At 44.7% G+C, this 12,139-nt stretch overlaps 1 protein-coding gene across 1 annotated transcript; it reads right to left on the bottom strand.

The window, feature by feature from the left end:
- Positions 1 to 3,644: 3,644 nt before the first annotated feature.
- Positions 3,645 to 10,271, bottom strand: ctxnd1 (cortexin domain containing 1; the record flags this gene model as incomplete). Its single annotated transcript, XM_080771401.1, has 2 exons — positions 3,645 to 3,863; positions 10,191 to 10,271. The coding sequence occupies 2 exons, from the start codon at positions 10,269 to 10,271 to the stop codon at positions 3,645 to 3,647; spliced, it is 300 nt and encodes a 99-aa protein (XP_080627527.1).
- Between the last annotated feature and the right edge of the window lie 1,868 nt (positions 10,272 to 12,139).

Here is a 12,139-nt window from a genome sequence, read left to right as displayed (position 1 = left end):
TCTTCATCTTTGTCATCAAAGAAACAATTTGATTTGTACTGCAGGGCTTCTTCATCTTTGTCGTTAAAGAAACAATTTGACATTGAGGAGTGTATTTCTTCAGATATGAGGTTATCAAGGGTTGGATGGAGGGCATCCGAGCGCATCACTGGATGTCGGCTGCCCCGTCTGGAGGAGCTGTAGCCCCACAAGCAGAACCCAAATGTAGTAAAGTTTCTGACACTTTTATGACTTTACCCATTGGGTCCTGGTTCACGCTGGGCTGCCACCAGGTATGCACACATAAATACAATGTAAACACGTAAGGAGAAAAGATTCTGCGCGGTTTTACGATGTTTTTCCCTGTGTTGGCTTGTGAATGTGCGAACTAAGTACCTTACATACCTCTGAGAAAATCTCCTGTGTTGCGGAAGCCGTTAAGTATTTTTAATCCATGTTTGATTAAAAATGTCGCTTCTTCCTACCTTGTTTATTGACACCTCATTGTACCGCCTATCTGGCTAGCTAGTGGCGCTATAGCTATGACGTAGCCGGCACAAGCCAACCGCACATCAGGAGGCGGTACAATAAACGGTAAATAAACAAGAAGAAATCAAAGCGACATTTTTAATCAAACATGGATTAAAAATACTTAACGGCTTCCGCGACACAGGAGATTTTCTCAGAGGTATGTAAGGTACTTATAGTTCGCACATTCGTAAGCCAACACAGGAAAAAACGTCGTAATACTGCGCCGATCGACTAAACGAGGAGTTCGTTTATATCCGCGTTCCAACAATCGCATTAGAACATTTTGTAATGTCCAGGAACCCTACGCAAAGCTAGGTCCAATCATAAAAGCTTTCGGAGGGTTCCGAGAGGGGCTAGAGGAGCTGTACAACCAGCGCTGTCTCAGCAAGTCGCGGGGAATCATCAAAGACCCCCATGCACACACCCCCATAGACTCTTCGTATTGCTGCCCTCAGGGAAGCGTTATACCGAAGCATCAAAGCCGGCACAACCTGCAGGCTCACGAGCAGTTTTCTTCCCCATAGGCTGTAAGACTGCTAAATAAATTAACAATGCACTTTTTTCACGCATTAAGGCCTTGTGTGCTGTCTGTCTGTGTTCCTTTAAAAGAACCTTTTAAAACCTTTTACATGGGTTTTGCACTGTTATTTATGTTTTTATTGTGTATTGTGGAGCACCCCCAACCTAAGGGACTGATCGTTATTTATCCACCAGGGGGGGGTGGTGCAGATGTGATTTCATTTTTTTATTTTACCTCATCCCCCCCCCAGCCTCCAAATATTTTTTCGGGACCCCCCCTCAGGGACTGGAAGAATATATATGACCTCCCCCCCAACAAACACCATAGACCATATTTATTTTATATTCGAAAATAGCATATGCAGACCTACAAGCTCACAACAACACGCTGATGACGCGACGCAAATGTATGAGCTTAGATACATGGCTATTTTTAAGGTGAGCCTTGTGCGTAAAGTCATTCTAGCCAAGCTGCCAAGGCAGTGGGCACCCCTCGCCTCTGTGCCCAAGCCCAGGATGATGAAAATGAATGAATGCTAAATAAATATGTCACGCAGTCGCATACCATAATACTACAACGTCATACTCCACAGAGAAAAGCACAATTTGCGCAACCCCAACGTTCAACTGCCTGCTCGGCTCATTTAGCCAGCCAGGCACCACCGAACGAATAGTATAACTCTTTCTTTAATCTATTACAACCACATACGCAGACAAAAGTACATGGCACCGCAGGGTTAAATTGCGTGACTGTCACACTCAAAGGGTGAGACATGGCAGCCCTGGCTACTGTGACGCACACACCAACAATCCACCATTGCAATGCGAGTGCGCAAAGATGCACACGATAGCTGGCATTAGCTGCATGCTTTTAGACCAGCCCTACCGTATTCTGAATGAGAATCTGTCTCGCCTGCCACCATGTTGAGTTGTTGACGATGCGTTGTCCAAAGACGGTAGAGTCTCTTCCATCAAAATGTTCCATGCCCATCAACATAAAGGCCTCAAGGTGTTCCTGTGATGTTTTGCTACTTTCTCTGTGGAGGAGCTTCGTTCACAAGCAACTTCAGTCACAAACAGTAACTTGTGAGAAGTTTATATCTTAACATCATCCACGACCTCAGCCCCAACATTATTATTATTGTTGTTATTATCATCTCAGTCTGACATTTTCCTGACTCAGTGATGCTGCGCAACCTCAGCAGTCAACCTGCTGGCTAAGCAGCTCCTCGCCTTCCTCCTCTCTGACTCTGACCGACAACACTCGCTCTTTTCAGCGGCCTGCTGCTGCTGGCCCACAATTCAAACATCGCGGTTCATAGCTTGAAACATTTTTCGCTTTTTCTACTGGAAATGTTATGAACGCAGAATCAATCTGTCCCGCGCTGTTTTGAAGTGGGTACACGTCAGACGTAGCAAACTACATCAGCGGCCGGGGGAGGGACCTTTGCTGGTAGAACAGAATCAGATCTACAAGCTAACAACGTGTCACCAAGCAACACGTTGTTAGCTTGTAGATCTGTTCTATTTGCATGCGCAGTTGCGCACACATGGAATATACCAAGTATAAATAATGAGATTCTGAGAACACTGTCACGTGATTCCTCCTTCCTTCCTTTTCTACACTTCCTTCCGAGGCGACACACATCAGGGATTTTAAACCACAAAAGCTCTGTTCCATTCCGGTCAAACAGAGTCAGTGTTAATGACACTATTGAAGGCTCTGTTCCATTCTGGTCAAAGAGAGTCAGGGTGCTGCTATTTTTGGTTCACTGGAAACACTCTGCTACACCAGTGGGTCTCAAAGTGTCCTTGAGTGGGTTCCAAATGGACCTGCGAGGACCTGTATGGACCTGTTCCAAAATGGACCTGTAAGGGTCCATTTGGAACACTGTACACTCTCAGAGTTACGCGGGTCCTTGAAATTAAACGGTTTGAGAACCACTGTACACTAAATGGAACAGAGCCTTAATCAGTATCATCATTAACAACACCTGCGAAGGAAGTAGGAAGAGTTATTTCCAAAATGGCATATATGTGCATAGTGGAGCCATCTGTGTGTAACACAACAACGCTGCTCAGTTCAGCTGCCTCTCAAACATATACTCATCATCATCAACATCTTCAGACTTCGGATAAACATATTAGTCTTCGTCCTCGTCCAGTCTCCCCCCCTCCCTCGCGGTCTGTCTGCTTCGTCTGCGCAGATGTAAAGGGACAGTGTGTTCTGCATGACGCTGCAGACCACATCACCATCTGCGTTTATCAGGAATGTAAAGGCAGCCCCCAATAAGGGCTGTTGTTGACGTCCGTCTGTCCGTCTGTCCGTCTGTCTGTCTGTCTGTCTGTCTGTCTGTCTGTCTGTCTGTCTAGGTAGTTTAGTGACAAACAGCCCAGTTTGTGTGCTTTATTCTCTGAACTGGTATTAATTTTGTCATTGTCCCATTGCTGGAGCGACCGGTGCACTTGTTGTTGGCTCACCACTGAGGTGGAGGTGGTCAGTCCTTCAGAAGTTGGAGGTGCTCTGTAAGGGTCAGTCTTCCAGTAGCTGCTCCTCCCAGGTGGAGGTGGTCAGTCCTCCTCTCCAAACAGCTGTTCCTCCCAGGTGGAGGTGGTCAGTCCTCCAGAAGCTGTTCCTCCCAGGTCGAGGTGGGGATGGCGCTGTAAGGGTCGATGATGACCTTGGCGCAGCGGATGATCATGGCCACCAGCGTCAGGCAGAGGAAGGCGATGCAGGCCAGAGTCAGACCCTGGTCCGGGTCCACCAACTCCTCTGGGTCTGGAGTGGTCTCCACGCCCATGATGATGGTTGCTGCTGCTGCCGTCGTCGTCGTCTACCGCTGCTTACAACCACACGATGTTGATCCCCGCACACCGCTACCATCCTGACAACCCAGCTGATGGAGGATGGGGCGAGAGAGAGAGGTGGAGAGAGAGCACGAGGATGGGTGTGAGAGGTGGAGAGAGAGAGAGAGACAAGTTTTAAACCAAGAGAGTATTATATGCCAAGTTTTAAACCTCCCAGAGGTTCCATTGTGAGTTTATATGGCTTAATCCCCAGACGGACAGGCTTTATTTTTTAGTTTGGCGTGTATAACTTTATATATCAATTTCACCACTTTAGGGGTAAAATATTTTAATACAAGAATCCATTTCATGTATTGAAGGCCTTAGAGATGAGGAAAAAACTATGTTGTATTTGGTCCTAAGCCCAGTAGTACCTCAAAAACAAAAGCACTTTCTGGTTATTTGTCACAGGATACAGGACTAATAGCCGTATCAGGTACGGTCGCCCCTAAACCATCTCGCCTCTCGATTTTTTTCGCTGACCTCACGCCGACCGCTCAGTGCCGTGCAGTGCAGTTCTTGTATTATTTATTTTGTTTTTTTGTTGAGGTTAAGGTTAGGTTAAGGTTAGGAATAAGGTTAGGTTTAACCGTTTAAGCATACTTTATTACTTTTAGGAATACCTAACACTTACGGTCTAGAAAGTATGTTTCTAGTGTTAGGCCATACCTGGCTGAGACAATTAAGTGGGATTCCTTACATAAACATGAAAACCCCTCATGTTAGCACCCCGACTCTCTTATTCTTTTTTTATTGTAAAAACAAAGTATACATTTTAAAACAATAATCATGCATTTAACTTTGGGTAATAAAATACATGTTGAAAAAAAGGCGTTTGTTTTGGTCCTACTGTTGCTTAGGTAGTAGGGACCTTTGTAACAGAGGTGCATGACTCACGGACCTGTGCTGCTTTCCAGGCTACTGTTGGATATTATCCATGTGCCATTATTTATGTAATAAATAATTATTATATAAGTGTTTGTGTGTAGGCCAACTGATGCTTATTGGAGTGAAAACAGGGTGTCTGTGTGTAAACTGAGGCTTATTGGAGCTTTTGGTGTGTTGAAATGTATGTGAGCGTGTGTCATTGTCTAGATGCTGTGATTTGCATAATACACAAGCTCTTTCATTTCCAATACAAGTAAGTGTAAAATCCAACACACACTGTTGGTGAAATAGAACACTTGTCTGGTCGGGCCTTTTGTGGTGTCGGTGCCCAGGGGCCCCAAGGGCCCCAGGGGCCCGTTACTGTCTGGTTGGGCCTTTTGCGGTGTCGGTGCCCAGGGGCCCGTTACTCTCTGATTGGGCCTTTTGCGGTGTCGGTGCCCAGGGGCCCCGGGGTCGTCCAGGACTTGTCACTGTTTGTAATGCGATCGCCAAGAAGTCTATTGGACTGAAGCCCCATGAAGTGAAGGGAGCTGTGGTAACTCTGTCTAAGGGCCGATTCATACTCCTATTTTACCGCTGTTTCGGCGCTGTAGTGCCGAAATGATTTCGACTCGTCAGACATTTTCAGTAGCACCGTAGAGCCGACTTTGGGACGGTACCCCCCCCCCCCCCCCCCCCCCCCCCCCCCGAACCTCAAATGACGTCTCATTGTAGACTCTACAGAGCCGAACCAACTTTTATTCGGCTCTAAAATAGGAGTATGAATCGGCCCTTACTCTATGGCAGTGGTTCCCAAACTTTTTCATGTCCAGGACCCCCCAAATTGACATGAATTATCCCACAGACCCCCATTTGAAAAGATATGCCAGGAACCCCATATAAGAGAAGATTTTTTACGGCTCTAGGACTAGCAGTGATTCTCATTTCTCAACCAGTTTAATTTCAAGGATCCCCAGTTTTAAATGCATTTAGGCTACATTTAATGGCATTTCTATCTCTGGGACCCCAATTTATATTGTAAAATCAATGTTAATGTAACTCTTGAGAGTGTACAAATGGGAGTTATACAGACCCATAAGGGTCCATTTGGTTCCAAACTATCATTTAGCTGGGTACCCCTTGGAACTCCCTCAAGGACCCCTGGGTCCCCACTTTGGGAACCACTACCCACTTCTACAACATTGCTTTTAATTGATATTTTATTTTTTGTTATTCATTATTACTGCTTGTTTTTTAATGTCTTCGCCTTGCTTTTCTTTTTTTCCCCTCCATTGCTCTGTAAAGCACTTTGAGCTGCATTTCATGTCATGAAAGGTGCTATACAAATAAAGTTTTATTATTATTATTATTATATTATTATTATTATGGCTCTACAGTGCTCATGCTGGTCCTTCATGGCCAGAGGGTTTATTGAGGTTGAATGGAAAGCTTTTGGCTTCGAAGCGGCGAGGTGCACATTTAATTCTAAAGTCCCTGAAGAGAACAAACCAATACCAGTGGCAAAGTGAGTCAGCCATTTTAGAAATTGGGGTTTTCAAATAGTGTTTCAACTCGAGACATTATAACATCATACCGGTTATCTGATATTAACTTATTGTTCAACTTTAAGGCACTGAATACTGTGGCTATACAGGGTGTGAATTCCCAACGTGACTTTAAATGATGTTGAGGGGAGGGGAAAAAAACGATGTTTTATCCATTTAAAACGAAATAATAATCTTGAAAGTCATCGCACACAAGTTTAGGATAATCCTATTTTCTGTAGATAATGCGACATCATTTCACAAGAATGTCAGTAAAGTAATGTTCTAGCTATAGCCTAGGTCTCAGAGGACAACAAAAGTTATCCATAAAACACTTGGGACATTTACAAATTGGACAGATCTTCTATCAGAGCTTAGAGAGGAGCTGAAGATTACATCATCTGTTAAGAGAGGAAAGCAAATGTACTGAGAGAAGGATCATCCAAAAATGGGAGAGGACGGGAGGGGAGAGGCGAAGAGAAGATGAGAGGAGAGTTACTCATTCTCTACTCTGTTTTTCTGTCACTCTGCACTTGTCTGCCCCCTAGATATCTAATAAAGCACAGACAGCTGAAATATTATATCTAAAACACAGTGAGAATAATTAAGGGATGGGAGGACATTATAAACACAGTGAGAAGCGATGGGAGGACAGCTCAGAAAGGACAGGATATGGACAGAAAGGAGAGCAGTGGTAAATACAACCACAGTGATGGACCGAGGTCTCAGAGCTGTCTCACTGTGTGGACTTTGTCTGAGGCACTACATTGTTCTCTCTGCACTCTATTGTGATGATTTACCCTGCCTCGTTGTATTGACTATAGGCTTATCCTGATATCCTCTCACCATCACCACGGAATAGTCTTTCTGTCCACAGCCCTCCTATGAGACACAGACTGGTTTCTGAACTGCACACAGCCCAGACAGACTGGTTTCTCAACTGTCCACAGCACTCCTATGAGACACAGACTGGTTTCTGAACTGTCCACAGCCCTCCTATGAGACAGACTGGTTTCTGAACTGTCCACAGCCCTCCTATGAGACACAGACTGGTTTCTGAACTGTCCACAGCCCTCCAATGAGACACAGACTGGTTTCTGAACTGTCCACAGCCCTCCTATGAGACACAGACTGGTTTCTGAACTGTCCACAGCCCTCCTATGAGACACAGACTGGTTTCTGAACTGTCCACAGCCCTCCTATGAGACACAGACTGGTTTCTGAACTGTCCACAGCCCTCCAATGAGACACAGACTGGTTTCTGAACTGCCCACAGCCCTTCTATGAGACACAGACTGGTTTCTGAACTGCCCACAGCCCTCCTATGATACACAGACTGGTTTCTGAACTGTCCACAGCCCTCCTATGAGACACAGACTGGTTTATGAACTGCACACAGCCCAGACAGACTGGTTTCTGAACTGTCCACAGCCCTCCTATGAGACACAGACTGGTTTGTGAACTGTCCACAGCCCTCCTATGAGACACAGACTGCTTTCTGAACTTCCCACAGCCCTCCTATGAGACACAGACTGGTTTCTGAACTGCCCACAGCCCTCCTATGATACAAAGACTGGTTTCTGAACTGTCCACAGCCCTCATATGAGACACAGACTTGTTTCTGAACTGCACACAGCCCAGACAGACTGGTTTCTGAACTGTCCACAACACTCCTATGAGACACAGACTGGTTTCTGAACTGTCCACAGCCCTCCTATGAGACAGACTGGTTTCTGAACTGTCCACAGCCCTCCTATGAGACACAGACTGGTTCCTGAACTGTCCACAGCCCAGACACAGACTGGTTTCTGAACTGTCCACAGCCCTCCAATGAGACACAGACTGGTTTCTGAACTGTCCACAGCCCTCCTATGAGACACAGACTGGTTTCTGAACTGTCCACAGCCCTCCTATGAGACACAGACTGGTTTCTGAACTGTCCACAGCCCTCCTATGAGACACAGACTGGTTTCTGAACTGTCCACAGCCCTCCAATGAGACACAGACTGGTTTCTGAACTGCCCACAGCCCTTCTATGAGACACAGACTGGTTTCTGAACTGCCCACAGCCCTCCTATGATACACAGACTGGTTTCTGAACTGTCCACAGCCCTCCTATGAGATGGTTTCTGAACTGTCCACAGCCCTCCTATGAGACACAGACTGGTTTCTGAACTGTCTCTTTAACCGGAACTAGGCAGCTAATGACCCAGATCTCATTGGTCAAAAGTCAGGAAGCGTTTATTTCATGTCCGGTGAGAGGAGGGAGGGAGATCATTCCTTGTATTTAAAGGTCTTGTGATTAATCTTCATATTTTTTCAATTTTTCGTTTTTCTTTTAGGTTTCATGACCTGCATTTCACCCAAACGACTAACTTTGTACATTGAGTGGATTTCCTGTGGTCTGGGGTTTTCTCTGTGTTCTGAAGCATTTTGAGCTGAAATGAAAACAGGCAAATCCCTCAACAGTGACATCTGCTGGCAAATTGTACGGTTACATCACAGTCCAAAGGCAAATCAGAGCCGGAAAGCCCCAGACCACAGAAAATCTACTGAATGTTCAAAGTTCCGTTTTTTGGGGTGCAATACTTTGTCCAGCGCTTGTTTAATTTTTGGATGTGCTACTTTTTTTTGGATTTTTTTAAATTCCTATTTTTTTTAATGTATACTGGATTTGGGTTTGGCACTGAAAACCATCTTTTTCTTTACTCGTGACATAAACGGTATCTCTTATGGGGAAAGATTTGCATGATTACATACCGTAACATGACATAAGATTCAAAAATGTTAATTAACAGTGGAATTCAAGGGCTGCCTTGGATGAAAAACGTACGAGTGACCTATAGCCTCACGTAGCCAGACCAATAAAACCTATTTACACGGGTGACCTATAGCCAGGCGTAGCCAGGCTAATATCACTGCATGGATGGCCTCCATGGACAATATACATACTGCAAACGTAGATAAGTGTGGCTATATGTCAGGCTAGCGGCCGGTGACCTCAGTCAATATGCACTGCAAAGGTAGATAATAAATGTAATAATGATACACTTTATTTATAGAATACCTTTCATGGCACGAGTGCAGCGCAAAGTGCTTTACAAGACAAACGAAGTATAAAAAATATCAAACAACATAACAATCAAGGCACAATCAAAGTACAAAAAATGCCAAAAACACCAAACAACATAAAAAAATGCATGAAAAAGACAATGAAATAGGTAAAACAGTGAGTCAACAGATAATTTAAATCAAAGAATTCAGCCAAATGCTAGAGTAAAAAAAATGGGTCTTAAGCTGAGTTTTAAAAACATCTAGGGAGGGTGCCAGTCTAAGGTGCATTGGAAGTTTATTCCAGGCCCGTGGAAGAAGAACGCTGCTTCGCCATATTTCTTCAATGACATTTTTCGTGACTTTTCAAGCAGGCCAGTGGACCTAAGGAGGCAGTTTGGGACGTATACCTGGGAAAGCAGTCCTGAAGATAGGTGGGGGCGAGGCCATTTAAAGCTTTGTAAACAAGTAAAATAACTTTAAAATCAACAACCGGGAGCCAGTGTAAGGAGGCTAAAACTGGGGCGATATGGTCTCGCATCTTGTTTTTTTGTTAGGACTCTGTGTCACGTTCTGTCCCAGAACGTCCCATGCCTGGTCCGCCACCCTTATGTTCTCTCCTACCTGCCCTGTTGTATTCCCCTCCTCCACCCTACCTGAGAGACAGTTTCCTCCTGGGAACACAGCTGTGGACTATTGTGCCAATTATTGACTCTGTGATTTAAGTGGTGTGTTTGCTGGACTCTGTGTCGGATTATAGTTTGGTGTTACGCCAGCTTTGCGCTGCTGTTCTTGTATGTGTGGCGTTCCTGTGTTCTTTTGATCCTATTATTTTAGTAAAGTGTTTTCTACCAGACATTCTTGTGTTTCGTTCTCCTGCTTGGTTCCACACACATACTCCTGGTCGGCAGCCTGACACTCTGGCTGCGGCATTCTGCTATACGCCAGGCTAGTGGTGACCTTATAGTCCAACCGGTTTCAGAACCACATACGAGCGATATTGAAGGGTCTGCCGTCCACTAGGCGCAGTATATCTTTAGCTTCCCTGTTCTGTGAGTGAAGAAGAGAGCCATTTTGTTTGTTGTCAGTTTCATGTTCATTCAGAGATGCATGTTGTGCTGGTTGGAGGTTCTTCACCTAATAGGCCTACTTGTAAGTTTGTTTGTGTTATGCATATATATGGAACTATGATATAGTTTATGCCTCTTTCTTTTATTTACACTCTTATGTGAGTAACTGTTTGCTTATACTTTTTCTTGTGATAATTAGCCTGCTTATTTTAGTTAATGTTTTCCTTGTTTGTTTATTTGTATTGCAGGGCTTCTTCATCTTTGTCATCAAAGAAACAATTTGATTTGTACTGCAGGGCTTCTTCATCTTTGTCGTTAAAGAAACAATTTGACATTGAGGAGTGTATTTCTTCAGATATGAGGTTATCAAGGGTTGGATGGAGGGCATCCGAGCGCATCACTGGATGTCGGCTGCCCCGTCTGGAGGAGCTGTAGCCCCACAAGCAGAACCCAAATGTAGTAAAGTTTCTGACACTTTTATGACTTTACCCATTGGGTCCTGGTTCACGCTGGGCTGCCACCAGGTATGCACACATAAATACAATGTAAACACGTAAGGAGAAAAGATTCTGCGCGGTTTTACGATGTTTTTCCCTGTGTTGGCTTGTGAATGTGCGAACTAAGTACCTTACATACCTCTGAGAAAATCTCCTGTGTTGCGGAAGCCGTTAAGTATTTTTAATCCATGTTTGATTAAAAATGTCGCTTCTTCCTACCTTGTTTATTGACACCTCATTGTACCGCCTATCTGGCTAGCTAGTGGCGCTATAGCTATGACGTAGCCGGCACAAGCCAACCGCACATCAGGAGGCGGTACAATAAACGGTAAATAAACAAGAAGAAATCAAAGCGACATTTTTAATCAAACATGGATTAAAAATACTTAACGGCTTCCGCGACACAGGAGATTTTCTCAGAGGTATGTAAGGTACTTATAGTTCGCACATTCGTAAGCCAACACAGGAAAAAACGTCGTAATACTGCGCCGATCGACTAAACGAGGAGTTCGTTTATATCCGCGTTCCAACAATCGCATTAGAACATTTTGTAATGTCCAGGAACCCTACGCAAAGCTAGGTCCAATCATAAAAGCTTTCGGAGGGTTCCGAGAGGGGCTAGAGGAGCTGTACAACCAGCGCTGTCTCAGCAAGTCGCGGGGAATCATCAAAGACCCCCATGCACACACCCCCATAGACTCTTCGTATTGCTGCCCTCAGGGAAGCGTTATACCGAAGCATCAAAGCCGGCACAACCTGCAGGCTCACGAGCAGTTTTCTTCCCCATAGGCTGTAAGACTGCTAAATAAATTAACAATGCACTTTTTTCACGCATTAAGGCCTTGTGTGCTGTCTGTCTGTGTTCCTTTAAAAGAACCTTTTAAAACCTTTTACATGGGTTTTGCACTGTTATTTATGTTTTTATTGTGTATTGTGGAGCACCCCCAACCTAAGGGACTGATCGTTATTTATCCACCAGGGGGGGGTGGTGCAGATGTGATTTCATTTTTTTATTTTACCTCATCCCCCCCCCAGCCTCCAAATATTTTTTCGGGACCCCCCCTCAGGGACTGGAAGAATATATATGACCTCCCCCCCAACAAACACCATAGACCATATTTATTTTATATTCGAAAATAGCATATGCAGACCTACAAGCTCACAACAACACGCTGATGACGCGACGCAAATGTATGAGCTTAGATACATGGCTATTTTTAAGGTGAGCCTTGTG

The sequence above is a fragment of the Protomyctophum bolini genome, assembly GCF_963924005.1.
Source record: "Protomyctophum bolini genome assembly, chromosome: 1".
Classification (NCBI taxonomy): Eukaryota; Metazoa; Chordata; class Actinopteri; order Myctophiformes; family Myctophidae; genus Protomyctophum; species Protomyctophum bolini.
Note: the sequence above shows the minus strand (reverse complement) of the source record. Positions and strands in the feature narration are given on the sequence as shown.